Genomic DNA, 24,529 nt, shown 5'->3' with positions numbered 1-24,529 from the left:
AATATCACTTAAAAATAGCTGAATTCTTTTTTTTGAGGTTGGGGCAGGGTCATGGATGGGCCCAGGGGTGGGGTCATGGGCCCCATCAGGGGGCACCATGATATCTAACAGCGGCCCTGGTCTCTGGTAAGGGGGGAGTGGGGGCACAGACTTTGGCAGTGGCTGTGTATGTGCAGCACTGCAGCAAGCATTAATTCCCAGCCTATTATGTATTATGTGAAAAGTGAAAAAATGCGCATACCAAAACAAATATGTAAAATAAGTTCTAAAACAGCAGCAAACTCAAAAATGTTATACAACATAAAAACAGATACTAATAAAAAGGGAGTTGCGCTAAAAAAAGAAATATATGAGTGACCATATAAAAAAACAAAAATAAAAAAGATGTACTAGAAACACCTCTTGGTCATGACCACAAGGTCAACCTGTTTATAAAGTCCCAATATGTGTACACAAAAATGTATAAACCCAAAAGGGATAGTTAAGTTCAATTCTGTGAGTAGTGTTGGGTCGGTTCTTGTGGAAAATGCTGGATCTGTATCCGGGTACACACATTCAAGCTGACCCTTACCAGAAATATAGATCCTAAGGATCAAAATAGGCCTTCCACGATGTAACCAATGAGAAGATCCAATCTAGATTGGTGCAGATAATCCAGCTTCAAGGGACTCGACCCAGTGGAAAAGGGGAAATAAAAGAAAAAACAATAGTGCAAAAACGTATGATGAACGGACACTATAGCCAACTCCCAGTGACTAATGATAACAGACACTGTGAAGGGAAGAAGGAGCACCACCACCAGAGAGAACACACTGACCCTTACCGGAAAGAGGCGACCCCCCAAGGATCAGTATAGCATAGTGGTGTGTTAGCGGTGATCAGCGTGGAAGCGTTCTCACAAGGTCCTTTAAATCCAGGGATCGGGTAGCCGGATCACATAAAAAAACACAGACTCTAATAGTGAAGTACCGCCAGGATTTTTAATATAAAAGGTAAGTAATCACTTACAGTTGAGACGTTTAAAAACAGCAAGTGGATAAAAGCCGGCCGGCAAACAAACGAGGCACGTCCTCAGTACGCGGTGACGTCAGCACGACAACCTCCCAACGTTTCGTCTTCGAGTAGACTTGGTCACGGGAATGAGGGTGCGTGCCGCGTCACCGCGTTAAATACACAAACAAGGCGTGTCGAATCTATGTTAATGACGAGTGCAAGCCCGCCATCTTAAGTCAGGGAAAACGTAAGGGCTGCAACCGCACTAATACATTAAAACACATTTAAAAGTGGACATGTTATAAGAACAAACTGCCCAAAGAAATGAAAGCATCTGGGGAATACACACCAGGGATTCTATTTCTCTAAGTCATGGATTACTAATGCAAACCAAGTGGGCTCAGGATTTAAAAGAACACCAACGGGGCATGCATATAGCTAACTGAACCCAGATGAAGCGTGCAGATAGAACATGAGAAGAAGCAGGCTTGCAGTCATCTAGTAACAGCATCAACATTGAATATGATTAAAAATAAATAAAAATAGGTGATTAGACAGATGAGTGACATACACTAAACATAATTTAGACTCCAGTGAAAGAAATCAAGCTCAAAAGTTAATATAACAGTGAGCAAAATATCGTGAATAATTAATAAGGTCAAACTGCCAAAAAACAGTTTGGGCAGTGGACATTACCCAAAAGGTATCCATATATTAACCCCAGAAGGACATATTATGACAAAAAATCCAGATATAAAAGGGTGACCAGATACAGAAAAATCACAATTACGTGATATAGCAAAATCTATTTAAAGTGACCCTACTCTCCTAAGAGATATGTGGTGTTAAATTGTGTGATAATAAAAAATAATTAATAATAATTTATATATATATATATATATATAAAAAGTAAAAAACAAGACTATAAAAGAAAAACTAATCTGATTCAAGAATTTTCTATGAAACAGTTGACATCAACTTCAATGTTGAGTCCATGAGGTTCATAACTCCTCAACGTATGTATCCACATCATTTCTGACCTCGAGATACTCCTAACTAGATCATTACCTCTCCAATGAGCCCGGAACTTATCAATCCCTATAAATGTAGTACCTGCAGGATTTTGATTGTGTACCAACAGGTAATGTTTTGAGACCGAGTGATTCGGAAAACCACTCAAAATGTTCGTCAAATGCTCATTTAAACGTATATGCAGGGCCCGCTTGGTCCTCCCCACATACTGTAGCCCGCATGGGCATTGGAGAAGATAAATGACCCCCATCGTTGAGCACGTGATGAATGTGTCGATGGGATAGCTAGTGGACGTGCGGCTAGAGCAAAAACTTGTGGTCCTCTTAGGGGTATTCTTATTCACTACACACGTATTGCATCTACCACATTTGAAAAAACCCACCAGACCTGATAAAAACATGGACTGAATTTCGGGTGGATCAAGGACATTGGGTGCTAATTTATTCCTAAGTGGTTGTATCCCCCGAAAGACCACCTGTGGTTTGTCTGGTAAAATTTTGCTCAAAAATTTATCGCTTTTTAGAACGTGCCAGTGTTTGGCTACTATCTGCCTCACATTAGCATGTTGACAGGAGTAGTCAGTCACAAATGGAGTCTTAAAATCACCCGAGGTGTCCTTTTTGGGTTTAACCCTAAGTAGCTCTTCTCGGTCGGTGTTAATGACCATTTCCAGAGTTTCATATAGAGACTTAGGAGGATATCCCTTTTCTATAAAACGTTGGGTCAATACTCCAGCTTGTTTAAGAAAGGTATCATGATTAGTACAGTTGCGTTTAAGTCTAAGGAACTGCCCCTTAGGGACTGCACCTAACCAGGTCTTATGATGACAACTGTCACTCGGGATGAAGGAGTTTCGATCAGAGCTTTTAAAATAAGTCGAGGTGACAAATTGATCTTTATCTATTGAGATGACTAAATCCAAAAAATTAATACTTATCTGGCTGACTTCATATTTGAGTACTATGCCTCTATCATTCCTATCATTCCTTTTTGAATAGGAATGATAGAGGCATAGTACTCAAATATGAAGTCAGCCAGATAAGTATTAATTTTTTGGATTTAGTCATCTCAATAGATAAAGATCAATTTGTCACCTCGACTTATTTTAAAAGCTCTGATCGAAACTCCTTCATCCCGAGTGACAGTTGTCATCATAAGACCTGGTTAGGTGCAGTCCCTAAGGGGCAGTTCCTTAGACTTAAACGCAACTGTACTAATCATGATACCTTTCTTAAACAAGCTGGAGTATTGACCCAACGTTTTATAGAAAAGGGATATCCTCCTAAGTCTCTATATGAAACTCTGGAAATGGTCATTAACACCGACCGAGAAGAGCTACTTAGGGTTAAACCCAAAAAGGACACCTCGGGTGATTTTAAGACTCCATTTGTGACTGACTACTCCTGTCAACATGCTAATGTGAGGCAGATAGTAGCCAAACACTGGCACGTTCTAAAAAGCGATAAATTTTTGAGCAAAATTTTACCAGACAAACCACAGGTGGTCTTTCGGGGGATACAACCACTTAGGAATAAATTAGCACCCAATGTCCTTGATCCACCCGAAATTCAGTCCATGTTTTTATCAGGTCTGGTGGGTTTTTTCAAATGTGGTAGATGCAATACGTGTGTAGTGAATAAGAATACCCCTAAGAGGACCACAAGTTTTTGCTCTAGCCGCACGTCCACTAGCTATCCCATCGACACATTCATCACGTGCTCAACGATGGGGGTCATTTATCTTCTCCAATGCCCATGCGGGCTACAGTATGTGGGGAGGACCAAGCGGGCCCTGCATATACGTTTAAATGAGCATTTGACGAACATTTTGAGTGGTTTTCCGAATCACTCGGTCTCAAAACATTACCTGTTGGTACACAATCAAAATCCTGCAGGTACTACATTTATAGGGATTGATAAGTTCCGGGCTCATTGGAGAGGTAATGATCTAGTTAGGAGTATCTCGAGGTCAGAAATGATGTGGATACATACGTTGAGGAGTTATGAACCTCATGGACTCAACATTGAAGTTGATGTCAACTGTTTCATAGAAAATTCTTGAATCAGATTAGTTTTTCTTTTATAGTCTTGTTTTTTACTTTTTATATATATATATATATATAAATTATTATTAATTATTTTTTATTATCACACAATTTAACACCACATATCTCTTAGGAGAGTAGGGTCACTTTAAATAGATTTTGCTATATCACGTAATTGTGATTTTTCTGTATCTGGTCACCCTTTTATATCTGGATTTTTTGTCATAATATGTCCTTCTGGGGTTAATATATGGATACCTTTTGGGTAATGTCCACTGCCCAAACTGTTTTTTGGCAGTTTGACCTTATTAATTATTCACGATATTTTGCTCACTGTTATATTAACTTTTGAGCTTGATTTCTTTCACTGGAGTCTAAATTATGTTTAGTGTATGTCACTCATCTGTCTAATCACCTATTTTTATTTATTTTTAATCATATTCAATGTTGATGCTGTTACTAGATGACTGCAAGCCTGCTTCTTCTCATGTTCTATCTGCACGCTTCATCTGGGTTCAGTTAGCTATATGCATGCCCCGTTGGTGTTCTTTTAAATCCTGAGCCCACTTGGTTTGCATTAGTAATCCATGACTTAGAGAAATAGAATCCCTGGTGTGTATTCCCCAGATGCTTTCATTTCTTTGGGCAGTTTGTTCTTATAACATGTCCACTTTTAAATGTGTTTTAATGTATTAGTGCGGTTGCAGCCCTTACGTTTTCCCTGACTTAAGATGGCGGGCTTGCACTCGTCATTAACATAGATTCGACACGCCTTGTTTGTGTATTTAACGCGGGTGACGCGGCACGCACCCTCATTCCCGTGACCAAGTCTACTCGAAGACGAAACGTTGGGAGGTTGTCGTGCTGACGTCACCGCGTACTGAGGACGTGCCTCGTTTGTTTGCCGGCCGGCTTTTATCCACTTGCTGTTTTTAAACGTCTCAACTGTAAGTGATTACTTACCTTTTATATTAAAAATCCTGGCGGTACTTCACTATTAGAGTCTGTGTTTTTTTATGTGATCCGGCTACCCGATCCCTGGATTTAAAGGACCTTGTGAGAACGCTTCCACGCTGATCACCGCTAACACACCACTATGCTATACTGATCCTTGGGGGGTCGCCTCTTTCCGGTAAGGGTCAGTGTGTTCTCTCTGGTGGTGGTGCTCCTTCTTCCCTTCACAGTGTCTGTTATCATTAGTCACTGGGAGTTGGCTATAGTGTCCGTTCATCATACGTTTTTGCACTATTGTTTTTTCTTTTATTTCCCCTTTTCCACTGGGTCGAGTCCCTTGAAGCTGGATTATCTGCACCAATCTAGATTGGATCTTCTCATTGGTTACATCGTGGAAGGCCTATTTTGATCCTTAGGATCTATATTTCTGGTAAGGGTCAGCTTGAATGTGTGTACCCGGATACAGATCCAGCATTTTCCACAAGAACCGACCCAACACTACTCACAGAATTGAACTTAACTATCCCTTTTGGGTTTATACATTTTTGTGTACACATATTGGGACTTTATATACAGGTTGACCTTGTGGTCATGACCAAGAGGTGTTTCTAGTACATCTTTTTTATTTTTGTTTTTTTATATGGTCACTCATATATTTCTTTTTTTAGCGCAACTCCCTTTTTATTAGTATTATGTATTATGCTGGAATTTGTAGTCCCATGAAGGTGGGGAAATGCTCACACATACTGGAGAGGGGGGGCTGGTCATATAAAGTAAAAGGCTCTGTGCTGTTACAGGGCTGCCATGGCGGACCTGACCCCTGTCTAGAAACACTTATTGTCTGGCACACTGCTTTAAGGGGGAACTCTGCAGACTCTGGGGTAAAGGGGGACACTAATGTAAGTTGGATCGCTGGACTCTGTGGTAACCAGAGACACCCTTACATCAGAGGCCCCCTACATCCCAGTTTGCAGAAATACCCTTTGTGTCAGAGTCCCCCCCCCCCCTTACAGTGTATATAAAGATGACACCAGAGTCCACAGCATTCTTTACATCAGATTTCCCAGTGTGAAGGGGAACTCTGTGGATTCCAATGTAAGGGGGACTCTCTGGGAACTCTATAATGGGGGAACTGTGTTATAAGATGTAATGCAATTGACTCTGGTGTAAGGGGTAATTAAAGAGCTTGACTTATAGTTTTGTTAGCTGTTTTTTTTGGTTAAGGTTATCTGAAAGATGTGTTTCAAATGTTTTGACAGGGGCGCAGTTTCAGTGCTTGCCATAGGCGCCATTTTCACTAGATTCGCCTCTGACTGGGGCAGAGGTTTGCCTTCCAGCAGGACAATAACCCTAAATATACAGCCAGAGCTACCATGGAATAGTTTAGATCAAAGCATATTTATGTGTTAGAATGGCCCAGTCAAAGTCCAGACCTAAATCCAATTGAGAATCTGTGGCAAGACTTGAAAATTGCTGTTCACAGACCCTCTCTATCCAATCTGACAGAGACAGAGCTATGTTGCTGTACTTGCAGTGAAAGGTGGTTCTACAAAGTATAGACTCAGGGGGGACTGAATACAAATGTACACCACACTTTTCAGATATTTATTTGTAAAAAATTATGAAAACCATTTATCATTTTCCTTTCACTTCACAATTATGTGCCACTTTGTGTTGGTCTATCACATAAAATACATTTACGTTTTTGGTTGTAACATGACAAAATGTGGAAAATTTCCAGGGGTGTGAATACTTTTTCAAGGCACTGTACGTACATTGTATTTTTTTTAAAAGAAATGCCATTCCCTAATTTTTGAAAACATTTTGTAAGGGTCTTTCTTTTTGGGGGGGTAGGAATTCCGTCATTAAAGCGGACCTCGCATTTTTAGTACACTTTAAAAATGTAAAAAATAGTCAGAGAAAAAATAGTTTGTAGTGTATGTTATCATATTTGGGTGGGTATTCATGGGAGTCTTCTGCATCCTGTTCTTTAAACATATTCCTAACCACCTTGTCAGTAGTGCACTGGTTACCGTTTAACCACCGCAGCTGTATTGTTCCACATCTGTGTTGTCTGGCTTTCCTATATCAGCAGGAAATTAGAATTTTCAACAGTTTCTGCAAGAATACGCTGGCCTTTGTTCCATGCCTTGGTTTTCCTTCTCCTTCCTTGTATTGCAGTTCGTTATTCACTTGGTTGGGCTTTTGAAATATTTTTGAAGAATGATAAAAATCCTGATCATGTCCTTGACCTTATCTCTTCACTTATTCCTTATTGCCACAGCTACAGGTAAGTCAACTTAATTAATTTTTGATTTATTTATTTTAAGGAATTTTAACCCCTAAAGTGACCCCCCTCTTTCCTGTGAAGACCAGAAGCTCAGGGAAGCAGCACTGAGAGCAGGAGCCAGCAGTTTTTAAAGCGGTTGTATAGTCAATGGCCCGGATTCACAAAGCACTTACGCCGATGTATCTGCGCGTAACTGTAACTATGCGCCGTCGTATCTGTGCGCCATGCCCAAAATCTGAGATACGCCTAAAAATAGGCTTCCTACGACCGACGTAACTTGCCTACGCTGTCGTATCGTGGGTGCATATTTACGCTGGGCACATTTTCCGCTCCCATCGATTTTCTATGCACATATGCAAATGAGGAAGATACGCCGATTCACGAACGTAGTTGCGTCCGGCGCATAATATACGCTGTTTGCGTAAGTCGTACGTCCGGCGTAAAGTTATTCCCCATATAGGAGGCGCAACTCATGCAAAGGTATGGACCAGGGAACAGAGCCGTCGTATTTTACGTTGTTTGTGTAGTACGTGAATACAGTATGGCTAGGTGTAGGTTACGTTTACGTCGTAGGCAGTGATTCGACATATCTTCGGCTGATGTTTCGACGTGATTCTGAGCATGCGCACTGGGATGCAGCCACGGGATGGCGCATGCGCCGTTCGTTTTAAGTACTTCTATGGCGCTTGGCCCATCATTTGCATGGGGTCACGCCTCATTAGCATGGCTCACGCCCACTTCCACCTACGCTGGCTTACGTTGAGGAAACCCAGCGTAGACTTGAGAGCGAGTGGGAGCAAGTGCATTGTGAATACTGTGCTTGCCTCTCTGCGCTGCGTCGGTGTAGCGTATATTCGATACGCTACGCCGGCATAAATATGCGCCGATGTATGTGAATCCGGGCCAATTTTTTTACTTTTACCTACAGGTAAGCCTTTTTATAGAGTAAAAAGATTATCTCCTAAACCTGACTTCAGCGGCGCATGCGCACAGGGGATTCTCGGCTGAAAGCCCGGCAGATGCCGGACCTTGCCAGAAAGAAGTCTCCCATGCGCATGCGCGGGAGTGAAACCATCGCAGCTCCAGCCACTCACAACGCTGGTGCCGCGATACCCGGAAGACACGCTGAGGCAACATGTCATCTCCCTTGGCGTGGACCAGGTGAGTTACTGACGCCTCATTCTAAGGTAAGTATTTCATAATGAGTCCCAATCCACCCTCTATCCCCGCTGCTACAGAGCGGGACTTTGGCTGTCAGATTAGTTTAGTGCACTCACCTTCCTCCCTGTGCGGCTGTCACAGTGTGCCGGCCAGTTTTAGGAGAGAGACCATCCCTTGAGTGCAGGTATATCTCCAGCAGCAGGGAGGTGTCTGTCCCCTTCTGGTACTTCTCTCCTGCATGTACTGCATGTCTAGTTTGCTGGTGCCAGTGTTCTATCGATATGTGCCCTCCATCGAAAAGTGCCCGCTCCAGTTGCCGATCAGCTGGAGTGACGTCACCATATCGCATGCGCACATCGTAGGATGTTTTTTTCAACGGACAATACCATTTCACAAGCACAATTGAAAGCTATCCAAAGAGCAGAGGGACACCGTACATGTCAGATTGTGTCCCGCTGTAAACCCGCGGCGAAACTGCAAGGCACAAAATGACAAATACGGTGTCCCTCTGTTTGCATAGAATTAAATTGTGGCCGAGAAATGGTATTTCCCATCGGAAAAAGGCTCCTATGATGTGCGAATGCGCAAATCGACGTCACTCCAGCTGATCGGCGACTCAGCTGGATTGTCCTTCCGTTCTGCGTATGCACAGGCGGGCACATATCGACAGAACACTGGCCCTGCTTTTGGCAGCTGTGGTCAGTGTTAGTCCTGTCCGCACTGTGGTCACCACTTATCTCCTGCTGTGCGGCCTGGTCATCAACAGGCCGCTCTTCTTACGATGTGCAGCCCAGAGGCCCCGGGCCCACTTTGAAAAATTTATGTACAGCCATTTCTTCTTTACTTCATATGTCAATGGATACGGGCCGGGGCTAGCACTTGTTTGAAGTTCTTTTTAGGCATAGCTCATTCACCTGGAGCGGTGATTTCTTCATTTCTACTGGGCAAACGGCCGATGTGCAATATGGCCAGTTCGGCCTGATCTGGTCTGTTTAGCGGGGGATCCATGATCTGCAGAATCAGATCAGAATGGGATTAATGTCACTTTTGTCTGTCCATTCCATGTTTGGACCCATATTCAGGCCTTGAGTTCATTTACCACAGACTATCTCCAATCCATCCTGTTTAGGTCCAGAAACATGACAAAAAATAAGCCTCATTGTTGGTGCCAGTAATAAGTGTTGATGTCAGTGGCAGCAATGATAATGCCTAGCATGTGTCAGGGCCAGCAAAAAAGCCCCAGCAATGACTTCCAGCAAGTGTCAGGGCCAGTAATGATAACCCCCAGCAAGTGGCAGGACAAGCTATAACCCACAGCAGATCAAAACCCCCAGCAGCACTTATATTAACCACCAGTACAATAATAACCCTCAACAGAATAACCCCAGCATAATAATAACCTCCAGCAGCAACCATAACCTACAGCAGCAGTAATAACTCCAGCACCACCACTGCATTGAATGGTTGGTGTTTAAAGTCTCTTGTCTGTTCTGCACATTAATGAACAATACATTTTCCTCCTTCCTTCTCAGATATCAGGATTAACTGGCTACAGAATTACTACTACTCCAGTGATCGAGTACTGACCCTCTGGGGCTCCCTGGTTGTGGAAGACATTGAGATACTGGCAGCCTATAATGATTCACGGTTCATTGTATTCAAGCAGAGCTGGTCAAAGGGGAACCTGAGTAACACAGACTGGATGTTCTTTAATATGTTTCTGGGCAGTTTTTTTTATTATTTCCAACTACATATAGATGATATAAGTGAGGAACTTGAAATTAAAGGTAAGAGATTTGCATAAGTGGTAAAATATAGTTTAAGTTTAGAGAAAACATGCAAGTACGTTACAAATATGAGAACGTAAAGCTAAAAGCACAGAGGAAATACATATAGGGTGTTTAGCTGTTTTACCTGCTGAAGGATATGTATGGCTGTCCACCCGGTACTGAGATTTATATTGCAAAGGAAGAATGGTGATCTCACTTTCCTGTATTTCAGTTACATAATACAGCTTGGTCACCTATCTGCCTCTAACCTGTGAGTGCTTGAGCTAGCAAAGTGATGGTGCTGGAACATTACGCCATTGTGGATCGCCTATCCTGAGGGAGGGGACCCTTGACGCAGCGTTTGGCCTACGTTCCAGGGCAACCAGTGTCACCTGTCCACCAGCATTTTGTGATGGCTGTGCGGAGGACCAGAGTCTGTCAGTTGCAGAGAGGCCAAGAACCAGTACACTACAGACGGAGCATACCGGAGAGGCGAGGCCTCCTTGGGTGAGAAAGGGCACCTGCCCAACGATATAATCAGGGCTGTCTTTTCCATTGGGCACGCTGGGAAATTGCCCGGGGGCCCCACTTGCCTGGGGGGCCCCATCGGCTGCCCAGCGACCCCAGAAAAAATGGTGGAGAGCGGCGGGTCAGAACTGTAGAACCGTATCGTGTCTACAGTCTCTGAGGAAGAGTCTGGAGAGGAGTCAAGAGTGGGAGCGCTGCCAGAATGGGGGTCACGGGAGAAGTCAGACATAAGAAGACTGTAGGATAAAACCAGAGCAGCCAAGCTGGAGCCATCTGACTGAGCCTTGCATGGTGCACCTGAGAGGAGGTCAGTGATAGCGCCGCCAGGCCAGTCTAAGGGGCGGGTGGTTGCTGATGTAAAGGGGGAGTGAATACAAAAATATTAGTGACGCTCCCTTACCTTAGTGTATTTACTCTAAGGTGGTCTTTGGTCACCAGAGTGCCCCACACATCAGAGTTCCTGGTGTTACCCTTTACATCTGCAGGATTCCCCCTTACAGTGCAAGGGGGAACTCAGTCTGAGGACCTTGATGTAAGTGGGAACTCTGATGTAAAGAGAAAGCAGTGGACTCTGATATAAGGTGGTCTCTGATCACCATAGCTCCCCTCCACATCAGAGTTCCGCCTTACATCATGATCTGCAGCGTTCCCCTTTACATAAGAGTTCCCTTTCACTGTAAGGGGGAATCCTGCAGACTCTGATGTAAGAGGAAACTCTGAGCAGGCTGGTTTATAGTAACCTAACCTTCATTTTAATGAAGAAATTTGTAAAACTGTAATTTTAGGTACTTTTTTGTAGTGTCGGTAAAAAAATGTGGTTCTGACACTAAATTTCATGATTTTTATCAGTAAGTTCTCGTGCGTGATTGTGTAGACAGGGCCCCAGTGCACTGTATTGCCCGGGGGCCTATAATGCTCTTAAGATGGCACTGGATATAATAACTGTATCGCAGGAAGGTGGATCTCATCATTGTTGTTTGGAGGTTAACGCGCCATGTGCAGGGATGCATTGCATCCGGCAGTGACTGTGCATTAAAGGAATTGGCGCTTGTGTCGCCAACACGCCATATTTACTTTGAATGCTCGTTTTCCATTTTCTTTATCCGTATTGGATTACAAATTGTTAACGTGCACCAACTAATGCTAGCGAAGACTTCAGTTAACCGGAAAGTAACAATTACAAGACTCACCCTGACTAACTAAGCTATCCTAGTAGGACATGTGTCCAAGAACTGCCCGCTAGGGCGGAGCTAAAGAGTTATAGACTCATATACATAGAGTAATCATTTTATACTCATTTTGTACAGTATTGCTGTTCCTCAGAGCTGGGTGAGGCCTAGTGGAGAGGTACTCCAGTGCTGATAGTACTGTATTGGGGAAACCCCTCCACCGCATTCTTACACAGGTCTGTATTTTGGTCTGTGATATTGAAACCTGTTCTTAATCTTATCATTGACTCTTGCTGGGCCCTGTAGGAAGTCAACTGTTGCTGTTTAACTCTGTTTGTTTCATTTCTTTATCTACCAAGTAAACATTTCTTGGTTAAACTGCATTTTGTGTGAAGCCTTATCTATTACCATTTGGACAGGTGGTCAGCACAAGATAATAACATTTAATCTTTATCACTGTATGATATCATTGTGGTTACCAATTGCAGGTGGGTTCCACAATCCTTGTGTTCTCCAGTTGTGCCAAGGGAGGGTTCGAGCCAAACTTCTGGGGTTGAGAGGCAGAGCGTAGACCCAAAATCTAAACCAGCAGCTCCTACGGGGGTAGGGCTACACACATTTTTGGTTGTAACATGACAAAATAAATACTTTTTTAAGGCACTGTATCTCCCTTCCAAATCCCTCTTCCCAGCACAAATCCCCCCCATCCCACCTCTTAGCACAAAACCGCACCCCCAAAATCCCCCCTACCAGCACAAATCATCTCACCCCAAATATCCTGAAGGCGAAGCAGATCATATGCCCTGGGTGGAAAATAAAACACTACACCCCCAATCACACTCTCCGATCGTCAAACCAAAACCTACTCTACATTCCCAAGTCCCACTACAAATCGAAGGGAGAACGAAGATTTGCAGTCCAAGGACCACGGCTATGGAACCCTCTACCAACGAACATCCGCATGGAAGAAAACCATCGGGCCTTCAGGAAAAAACTTAAGACCTACAGTACAGACCAAAAGTTTGGACACACCTTCTCAATCAAAGAGTTTTCTTTATTTTCATGACTATGAAAATTATAGATTCACACTGAAGGCATCAAAACTATGAATTAACACATGTGGAATTATACATAACAAAAAAGTGTGAAACAACTGAAAATATATTTCATATTCTAGGTTCTTCAAAGTAGCCACCTTTTGCAGCCGACACATCTCTAGAACTGTTAAGAGGAGACTGTGTGAATCAGGCCTTCATGGTAGAATATCTGCTAGGAAACCACTGCTAAAGAAAGGCAACAAGCAGAAGAGAATTGTTTGGGATAAAGAACACAAGGAATAGACATTAGACATTAGACCAGTGGAAATCTGTGCTTTGGTCTGATGGGTCCAAACTTGAGGTTGGGGATTTAATCAAAATTGAAGGCATATTGAACCAGCATGGCTACCACAGCATCTTGCAGCCGCATGCTATTCCATCCGGTTTGCGTTTAGTTGGACCATCATTTATTTTTCAACAGGACAATGACCCCAAACACACCTCCAGGCTGTGTAAGGGCTATTTGACCAAGAAGGAGAGTGATGGGGTGCTGCGCCAGGTGACTACCTCTTGAAGCAAGAGAATGCCAAGAGTGTGCCAAGCAGTAATCAAAGCAAAATGTGGCTACTTTGAAGAACCTAGAATATGAAATATATTTTATTTATTTTTATATTTAGTTTTGATGCCTTCAGTGTGAATCTACAATTTTCATAGTCATGAAAATAAAGAAAACTCTTTGAATGAGAAGGTGTATCCAAACTTTTGGTCTGTACTGTAGATCTTAATTTTTTTCCTGAAGGCCCGATGGTTTTCTTCCATGCAGATGTTCGTTGGTAGAGCGTTCCATAGCAGTGGTCCAAATCGTTCTCCCTTCGATTTGTAGTGGGACTTGGGAATGTAGAGTAGGTTTTGGTTTGACGATCGGAGAGTCTGTACTGTACCTCTTTTGAAGGAGAAGGACGACATTGGATGGAATAAGCACCTTGAGGCGATTTAGTTTGCATTTGTAGCACTATACAAGTTATTTACTCACTCACTCACTCAATGCTTGCGACGCCCCTGGTTGTAGTGTTATTTACCAATTTAAAAAATCCAAGTTTCAACTATGTGTTTGCCTTATAATATTAAGTTTGGAGAGCCAAGAAGACTTGTATTGATTTTGCAATAGGGATACTCCTAACACATATAGCTACACATCTGTATAGACCCCTGTGCATCCTACATCCAGAAGTCTGAATTATTACAAGCTAAACTAACCGAAAATCTATTCTTGTCAGGTGCCTTCATAACTCAATGCGTGGCAATCTGTCCCTCATCCACCGACAACCCGGCAGGCTATGCTTTTAAGATAGCGTTGGAAGGAGAAGATCTGGTGCATTTAAATGTCACAGAAGGGGTATGGGTCGCTGGGGACTATCCTTACTCTGAAGCTGTACAGAAACACCTGCAGAAAGACAAAGTTACACTGGTTTCCATTGAAAACATGCTGAAGAACCAGTGCCATGCCATGGCCACCAAATATTCAACTGCAGGGAAGGAAGCCCTCTCCAGAAAGAGTAAGTAACATAATGAAAAAAGTAAACCTTAGCCATGGCATTGTGCATTTTTTAATAAACTATGGGCCAGATTCTCGTAGTTTGGCGTAACTTTGTGCGGGCGTAACGTAACCTATTTACGTTACGCCTCCGCAACTTAGACGGGCAAGTGCTGTATTCTCAAAGCACTTGCTTCGTAAGTTGCGGCGGCGTAACGTAAATAGGCCGGTGTAAGCCCGCCTAATTCAAATTTGGAACAGGGGGGCGTGTTTTATGTAAATGTTCTGTGACCCAACGTGATTGACGTTTTTCACGAACGGCGCATGCGCCGTCTGTGGAAATCTCCCAGTGTGCATTGCTCCTAATACGCCGCAAGGACGTATTGGTTTTGACGTGAACGTAAATTACGTCCAGCCCCATTCACGGACGAGTTACACAAACAACGTAAAATTTTCAAATTTTGTCGCGGGAACGACGGCCATACTTAACATTGGTACGTCACACTTACGCCACAATATAGCAGGGGTAAGTTTACGCCTGGAAAAGCCTAACGTAAACGTCGTAAACTGTACTGCGTCGGGCGTACGTTCGTAAATTTGCGTATCTCGCTGATTTACATATTTTGGCACGTAAATCAGCGTACACGCTCCTAGCGGCCAGCGTAAATATGCAGTTACGATCCGACAGCGTAAGAGACTTACGCCTGTCGGATCTAAGGGAAATCTATGCGTAACTAATTCTAAGAATCAGGCGCATAGATACGACCGGCCAGACTCAGAGATACGCCGGCGTATCTTTTTTGAGAATGTGGCCCTATACTGGTTATCATGGCATTTTTGTCAGAGAATAGATTCATCCCCAGAAACCTTGCCCATCATGGAAGCATATGCATGCAGTGTGGACATTAACGTGTTACTAAAGTCAAGATTTTTTTTCCGTTAAAATAACAAACATGTTATTCTTACCTGCACTGTGCAGTGTATTGCTCAGAGTGCCCCGATCCTCCTCTTCTAGGGTTCCCGGTGGTGATCTTGGTACCTCCTTTTCTGTTTGGGACTACCATAGCCAGCCGCTGGCTATGGGGAGAGTGTTGTATGCGTTCTCCTGACCTGTGTGTCTATGGAGTCACGCTCCATAAACTTACACAGCGGGATTTAGGCCTGCCCCCCCACTTCCTCTTCACTGCATCTGATTGACAGCAGCAAGAACCAATGGCTCCTGCTGCTGCTCGAATGCTGTGTAAAGAGGAAAAGAGGGGAGAATAGATGCAGTCGTGCACAGCCCTGATCTCTTCTCTCCTCTCTTCCCCTTTACACAGGGAAGGGTGGCACAGAGAAACTGAAAAGGTTTTTTACCTTAATGCAAACCTTTTTTAGGTTTAGTAACACTTTAAAGTTCACCCTCCTTGATAAGTAAGAAACACAGCTGCACACCAACCTGGCCCAAAAGGTAAGTCACAAGACAGCTTCAGCCTGACTCCACCCAGGCCATGCCCCGCCATCTTGTTGATTCACCTTTCAGGCCGGGTTGGTCTACAGCAGTGTTTCTTTCTTTCCAGTGTACTACAGAGCAGATGTACGGGCTCCTTAGCCACCTGCACCCTTGAATCACTGGAGCTAAAGGATTTTTGTCTGTAACGGCACCCCACGTTTCTTAGGGTTACACCCGCCCTGATGCTGCACATATGCATTACAAGAGGTTGAGGAGCGGGTCTTTGTTGATGATGGTTGACTATAAATAATGGTTGATAATATATGGCTTGAGAGGCCAGTTTTAGCTGCAAGTTCTTTTGCATCTTTATGAATCAGGACCATTATATATGTACCCTAATCGTTCTTCTTCTCAACTTTCCTCCATATATATCTCAGTCCAGCCACAGGTCTACATAACCAAGAAAGTTGATAAAGCTGAAACAGAGGTGATCTGTATGGTGACTGGATTCTATCCAAAGCCAATCAATGTAAGCTTATGGAAGGAGAAAAAAATAGAGGATGTGATGTCAACTGTGACTCTACCCAATGGAGACGGAACTTACCAGATAACAGTTTTGACAATTACAAATTTGATAGAACAGGAAAGTATCTACTGCCAGGTTGAACACAGCAGCTTGAAAGAGCCAATAATAGTACATTTGGGTGAGTAGCTTGATGTTTTGCTACAAGAAAATGTATGTAAAATCTGAACTAATGAAAGAAAAACTCCACGCAAATGGCAAAATACATAAGTAGAATATATATATTACACTATTTGTTTTGCCTGTCCAAGGATCTGTAAGTATGAATGGTTGTTCTTACAATTTACAGAGACTTTCCACACTGCACAGCTGGACGGGTGACAAATAGAATTCTTAATGAACCCCTTGTCTATCAAGGTATGTTTAGAAACATCCTGGTATTCAAGGGGTTAATGCATGTTTGGTATGGATTTTTAGAGCTGGAAATGGGCTTTCAAATAAAAGAGATCTTGGCGCCAGAGCCAGATCACTTTACAGGGGTTTGAAGCCAATGCCTGTGATGGTTCCCAGGCTCTCCTGTTCCTCCAAGGAGCCTGGGACTTTAATAAACTACTTTAATATTGGGTGAAGGAGGCGACTAAAGAACCTAGAAGCGATGTGTTATGTCACTTGCGGATTCAGAGCTATCATTCCCCAGCTACAGTAGCAGCTAATTAGCTGCAGTAGAGGGTAGGGGAGACATTGGTGGTCTAATAGATACCTGATGTGGACCTGGCACCTGTCCATGCTATCACATCCTGACAAAAGTTTAAATAATCCCTGTGCTACATGAGCTGCAATATTACACTCACATAATAATTATAGATAAAAAATTCACTATTGTAAACAATTCAAAATGGTATTCATTTAAGTGGAACTAATATTTATGAAATTTAGAAATATATACAGTGCCTAGTAAAATTATTTACCCCCCTTGGCATTTTTTATGTTTTGTTGCCTTTGCTTTTATTTTTCTGAAGCAAACAACAAATAGGACAAAATAACAGAAAAAGTCAATGTGCATAACTATTCACCCCCCTAAAGTCAATTGTTTGTAGAGCCACCTTTTACAGATATCACAGCTCCAAGTCGCTTTGGATAAGTCTCTGAGCTTCCCACATCTTGCCACTGGGATTTTTGCCGATTCCTTCTTGCAAAACTGCTCCATGTCCTTCAAATTGGATGGTTTGCGCTTGTGAACAGCAATCTTTAAGTCTGACCACAGATTTTCTATTGGATTGGGCTTTGACTAGGCCATTCCAACACATTTACAAGTTTCCCCTTAAAGTGGATGTAAACCCCCCCCCCAGTGAAGTGAACAGCCTCAGATGATACACAGAGACTAACCAAATCTCTCTATATAGGTTTTATATGTATATCTGCTGTCTTCACATTTATATACTGTTTAGAAAGTTGAGATCGTGTTAGGAGAATCGGGTTTACATCCACTTTAAACCACTAAAGTGTTGCTTTAGCAGTGTGTTTAGGGTCATTGTCCTGCTGGAAGGTGAACCTCCGTCCTAGCCTCAAATCACACACAGAGTGGTACAGGTTTTTCTCAAGAATATCCCTGTATTTAGCACCATCCATTTTTCCCTCAACTCTGACCAGTTTCCCAGTCCCGACTGCTGATGGTGTTCTTTAAATGATGTGATGTGTTGGGTTTGCACCATGCATTGCGTTTTCTTTGATGGCCAAAAAGTTCAACTTTGGTCTCATCAGACCAGAGCACTTTCCTCCATACATTTTGGGAGTCTCCCACATGCCTTTTTGCAAACTCAAAACGTTCAATTTTTTTTTTTTTTGATGAAAGTAATGACTTTCTTCCGGCCACTCTGCCATAAAGCCCAACTCTATGGAACGTATGGCTTATTGTCGTCCTATGTACAGATACTCCAGTCTCTGCTGTGGAACTCTGAGGCTTCTCTAGGGTTACCTTAGGTCTCTGTGCTGCCTCTCTGATTATTGCCCTCCTTGCCCGGTCTGTGAGTTTTGGTGTGCGGACGTTTCTTGGCAGGTTTGCTGTTGTGCCATGTTCTTTTCATTTGGTTATGATAGATTTGATGGTGCTCCTAGGGATCATCAAAGATTTGGATATGTTTTATAACCTAACCCTGACTTGTACTTCTCTACAACAATGTCTCTGAGGCCCCATACACACGACCGAACATGTCTGCTGAAACTGGTCCGTGGACCAGTTTCAGCAGACATGTTCGGTCGTGTGTAGGCCCGAGCGAACAGGATTCCAGCGTACATTTGCCCGCCGGGCCTTTTTCCAGCGGGCAAATATTTCCAAACTTGTTTAGAAACAGCCCGCTGGAATCCTGTCCGCTCGGACATGTTCGGTCGTCTGTACAGACCTACCGTACATGTCCGAGCGCCCGCCATCCCTCGCATGCGTCGAATGACTTTGACACATGCGTGGAAGCATTGAACTGGCAGGGCGCGGCCATGCCCCGCGTATTGTTTACGCGCGGATTTCTGTATGATGGTGAGTACAGCCATCATACAGAAATCCCCGGGCAGACATGTACGCTGAAAACGGTCCGGCGGACCGTTTTCATCGTACATGTTTGCCCGTGTGTACAAGGCCTTACTTGTTTGGAGAGTTCCTTGGTCCTCATGGCAGTGTTTAGTTAGTGGTGCCTCTTGCTTAGGTGTTACAGCCTCTGGGACCTTTCAAAAAGGTGTGTATATGTAATGACAGATCATGTGACACTTAGATTGCACACAGGTAGACATCATTTCACTAATTATGTGACTTCTGAAAGTAATTGGCTGTACCAGAGCTTTTTATGGGCTTCATAACAAAGGGGGGGTGAATACATACGCACATGCCAATTATCCGTTTTTTATTTCTGAAAAATAGTTTCATGTAGGGTTGTCCCGATACCACTTTTTTAAGACCGAGTACAAGTACCGATACTTTTTTTCAAGTACTTGCCGATACCGAATACCGATACTTTTTTTTTAATGTCACGTGGCAGTATTTTTTTTTTTTTTTTACAGAGCTTTCTTCATTTTTTTAGGGGGGGGGTGGATTGTGTCAAGCCCCATACACACTATCAGTTTTCCTGCAGGTTTTCTCTTCAGGCTTACCAAAACCATCTAATATGAGGTCAAACCTCAAGAGTTTTAATTTGTATGCAATCAGGCAGGCCCTTTCACTACATGGTTTTGGTAAACCTGAAGAGAAAACCTGCAGGAAAACTGATAGTGTGTATGGGGCTTCAGTGTGTTTTTAATTTAAATTGTTATTATTTTTTACAATATTTTTTTTTTATTTATTGTAATTTTTTTTCTTTTTTTATCAGCCCTGTTGGGTCTTTGGTGAAATATCAGGGGTCTTAACAGACCCCTGACATCTCCCCTTTGAGACAGGGAAAGGGACTAAGGAAACAGATTCCCCAGTCCCTTTCTCTGCAGCCTCAGCTACAATGAATGGACAGAAGCTCCTCTCTAGTCATAAACAGAAGCATTGTAAACACAGGTCACGATGCTCAGTTATGTGAATGAACAGAGTCAGTGATCAATGACTCTGTACATTCGGAAAAGGTAGGAACCAGGTTTAGCGACTCCTACCTCCACTCTCCATCCTGACAGATCAAGAGGGTGGAAGAGGACATTGAGGGGGACACGGAGCGCAGAGGGGAAGAGCAGCAGGAGGGGGACATGGAGCACGGACAGCAGCACGGAGGGGGACAAGGATCCAGAGGGGAAGAGCAGCACAGAGGGGGACACACAGCATGGAGGGGGACACGGAGCACGGAGCTCAGACTGCAGCGTGGAGGGGGAGAGCAGCACGGAGGAGGATACAGGGACAGTCAGCGGTGATTGGTGCGGCTTTGGGGGGGGGGAGTTACAAGCACTGATCCAGGGGCGTAACTAGAAATCACAGGGCCCCATAGCAAAATGTTGTATGGGGCCCCCCCCCCCTCCAAAAAAAAAAATGATCGGTCCAAATTATATTATATAGTAGTGATGGTGTCACCCTCTCTGCAGAAGGTAGGACTTATTGCAGAGCTGCAATGTGCAAAATCATAATAAAATGTACAATTAATGTACATATTTTATTAGGATTATATATAGGGGGTTTCACCACTATTTGCACATTGCAGCTCTGCAATGTTTTCTACCATTTGCAGAGGGGGTGACACCATCACTACTATATTGCAATACATTGATTGATTTGCACTGGATATTCATTTATAGATTTTACCTTTACACTTATAAGTCCATTTGTACAATTTTATAGATGAAGTGTTGAGCAGTGCTGCATTTTTTTGCTTTTTATTGATTCATGTTAGATGAGTGAACTAGCTGACAAGATTCTCTTATTGCTTTTGAGTTTTTTTACTTGATTTGTTATTTCCTCTGTATACTGTAACCACTGGCCCAGCATATTGGTGGTCAGTGTGTCCCCTCTGTATGCTGGTGGTCAGTGTGTCCCCTCTGTATGCTGGTGTTACGTGCAGGAGGATTCTACGTGCAGGGTCCAGGAGGATGCTATGTGCAGAGTGCAAGGCTCAGGCGCATGCTATGCACAGAGTGCAAGGCTCAGGAGGACACTAGGCATAGAGTGATAAAGGTGAGATGTGTTTCCGCGCCAAATTATTTAAGTATAATTATAATTCACTAATGAAATCAATTAACCACTTAGTGATAAGTGAATTGCTCTCTGCTGGGAATTACTACTTAATATCCAGCTGCTCCTCTGTGTCAAAACATAAACAATATATTGTGCAATGGAATCTAATGGGGGAAGAGGGCGCTAGTAAAAAATACCTCTAATGGGGTGTTGAAAACGTGATCCCAAGTGGTATATGTGGGAAATGTGTATATGGTACACTCTAATGTCTAAACAATTATAACAAAAAATATCTCGATTTGACCATATGCAATCACAGTGCTAAAATAGCACACACACTGGTGACCTCAGTGAAAGTAAAAAAAAACACTATCCAAATAGTGCGTCTTATTGCGGTACTCAAAACCATATGCAAAATTAAATAAAACAGTCCATGTGTGCTTATTGACAAATCCAAACGATCATTGGAGCATGCAAAAATGGATCTTGAGTGTTGCTACAGCCACCACCATTAATACATTTGCACCCGAAGTGATCTTGCTAAAAGGGAGGCTTACCAAAGGCAGTGGACCCCTTTCATATGAATTGGGTCAGATAAGCTGAACAGGTGTTAGTGCCTGCACACTGATGATAACGTGCAGACTGCAGATTCAATGCCAGTGATGATCAGGATTCCATCCAAAAACATTAACAGAGAGAAAAGCTATAGTGCATTACCGTTTATTTTAAAATCACATAACATAAAAAGCTGATTGGCCCCTTACTTGGAGAGTGCCTGCCCGGCACTAGGACTGCATGCGTCTAACAGGACCCTCAGCTGTGTGGGTTGCTGTGTGAAGAGGCGCATTGTTCAATTGCAGCGGCGTGCGGGATCAGCTGGTGTGCTGAGAAAGTGCCAGACTAGCCTCCTAGCATAGAGTGCAGGGTTCAGGAGTGCGTTGTATAGAGTGCAGGGTTCAGGAGTGCGTTGTACAGAGTGCAGGGCTCAGGAGTGCGTTGTACAGAGTGCAGGGCTCAGGAGTGCGTTGTACAGAGTGCAGGGCTCAGGAGTGCGTTGTACAGAGTGCAGGGCTCAGGAGTGCATTGTACAGAGTGCAGGGCTCAGGAGCGCATTGTACAGAGTGCAGGGCTCAGGAGCGCGTTGTACAGAGTGCAGGGCTCAGGAGTGCGTTGTACAGAGTGCAGGGCTCAGGAGTGCATTGTACAGAGTGCAGGGCTCAGGAGTGCATTGTACAGAGTGCAGGGCTCAGGAGCGCATTGTACAGAGTGCAAGGTTCAGGAATTAGTTAAACTGCAAAGATCCCAAATAATTAAACATAGCACACTTATCTTCTAAAATCTTGATTACCAGCATACAGGAGCCGAGGCAAGAATGGCAGCATCAGATGGATCCCCCACAGAAAATATTGCAGCAATATTTTGATAAAAATACATTAAATGCATTATTAGCTTACACAAACACAACATAACTTACAACATTTCTGCTACCCCCCCCCCCCCCCCCCCCAGATAAATGATTATTCAGCCTAGATTCGCATTAAAGCTTGGCTGCACCAGTCCTAAAAGTAGTTTCTTTACTTTTACCGACTTCGGGGTGCAATTTCCATAGACATCTGTGCCGCAACCCACACAGATGTCTCTGAAATCGCCTCTGAAGTTGGGACTGACCTATGGGAATGAAATGGTGTGAGTTCAGCTGAACGTGCACAATTTAATTCCTCCTGTCAGTGTGAACCTGTGCTCAATATCCATTGAAAAACTGTTTTAAAAATTCTGAAAAAATAAACAAATAAAAAATAGAAATCTAGTGAAAACTAGACACAGGATTCGCAGGCTTTCTCACATCACACCAGTGTATACCCAATACACTGGTGTGATGTGAGAAAGCCTGCGAATCCTGTGCAGGTTCCCGAATCGCACCAGACAGTTCACACTGACATCTGCGAACTGCTGCGAGTGTCAATAGAAAGCCAATGACACCTCCCGATTGGTTCTCAAATTGCTGTGTAAACTGTAAAATGGTGCAGGAATCGGATCGCATGGATATTTACACCCAGAAGTGTCATACCCATGAGATCTGATTTCAGTGAGGACCAAAAAAAGAGTCCTGCACCATTCTGGTGTAAATGCGATTTCAGGCATACAGTTTGAATGGCTGAATTTGCATCGCACAGACATTGCATATGATGTGCACAGCAATGCGGTGCAAATCACATGCAATGTCTGTGATCGCACACGTGTGAGCCCAGCGAGGAGGTTATTATAGGTGAGGGAATAGGACTCATCTGGAGTTATGAATACATTTGGACTATTGCTCAGATTCCTATAATGACAGATTTAAGCTATGGGTGATAGAACATGGGACACATTAACCAGATCAGTCAGTGAAGGGTTACATAGTGGTGTCTGGGCTGTGTGATACATGGATGTATAGAGGGGAGTATGTAAGGGGTGATGATAGTGTAGAGGGGAGTAGAAGTTACATTAGATAGGGGGATGGGAGATTTGTATCAGAACTGAGGAAGAATGACACTAGAAGAGAGTGAGAAGCCATGCTGGATAAGATAGGCTGAGTCAGGAGGAGAGTAGAAAACAATACACAGGCAGGCTTGTTGGGACAGTGAGTTGGAGGAAAGTGAGGCCCGGAGCCAACTGCAAGTCAGCGCAGGGCCGGCATGACAGGGTTAACAGAACCCTGGTAGGTGGGGGGGAGGAGGAGCAGGAGCGGTGGGAGGGGAGATTATATATATCTCCCACCATCCAGTTTCCCGGGCAAGTCAGGCGTGGGGGAGCGAAGTTCCCACCCACCCTCCCTAGTTTTTTGGGGTAGCAAATATGGACTGATGGTATTTGATCATTTGGTATGTGTTTTGGGTGCTGTTTTTGTGTTTGTTTCTTTGCAGGTTGAGGATTACATCGTCGTGGCAGTGGCGGGTGTTTTCGGACTTTGCAGGAGAAGATATTACCCCAAAGATGGACACCAGTACCCAGCGGTGGGATGGTTTCTGAAGGGGTTTCTAGTTGCCAGTCTACTAATGTAGCTGGAAGGTTGGTGAATTGGGGGCACTGCGGTCAACGGTCGTCTTTGAGCCAGCTTCGGCTTGAGGCCTATGACCAGAGGTTAGGACACCGCAGTGCCAAATAAAGAGTTACAATGTTACAAAGTTAAAATGTGAACAAGTTTAGTGGTTATTGGGTCCTGCAAAGTCCAACACCATTTAGGAGAGGTATTATCTCAGGAATTTATGTGTTTGTTGTTATGGTTATTGGTTATTTATTATTTAAAGAGTATTTAAAATAAAGGAGGCTGCTACGGCCAGTTTTTACTCCAACATTAAGTGGTGGTCTCATTATTTATTAAGGGTTAATGTGGGGGTATTAACTGTAAAAGGGTCTTAGCGGTCAGGGTGTATTCTGGTATACCATAGTCATGAGA

At 43.5% G+C, this 24,529-nt stretch overlaps 1 protein-coding gene across 1 annotated transcript; it reads left to right on the top strand.

Moving 5' to 3' along the window:
- Positions 1 to 7,246: 7,246 nt before the first annotated feature.
- Positions 7,247 to 24,001, top strand: LOC120914607 (T-cell surface glycoprotein CD1b4-like). Its single transcript, XM_040325288.1, has 5 exons — positions 7,247 to 7,313; positions 10,007 to 10,261; positions 14,255 to 14,533; positions 16,381 to 16,647; positions 23,997 to 24,001. The coding sequence occupies exons 1-5, from the start codon at positions 7,247 to 7,249 to the stop codon at positions 23,999 to 24,001; spliced, it is 873 nt and encodes a 290-aa protein (XP_040181222.1).
- Positions 24,002 to 24,529: the final 528 nt, after the last annotated feature.

The sequence above is a fragment of the Rana temporaria genome, chromosome 9, assembly GCF_905171775.1.
Source record: "Rana temporaria chromosome 9, aRanTem1.1, whole genome shotgun sequence".
Classification (NCBI taxonomy): domain Eukaryota; kingdom Metazoa; phylum Chordata; class Amphibia; order Anura; family Ranidae; genus Rana; species Rana temporaria.
Note: the sequence above shows the minus strand (reverse complement) of the source record. Positions and strands in the feature narration are given on the sequence as shown.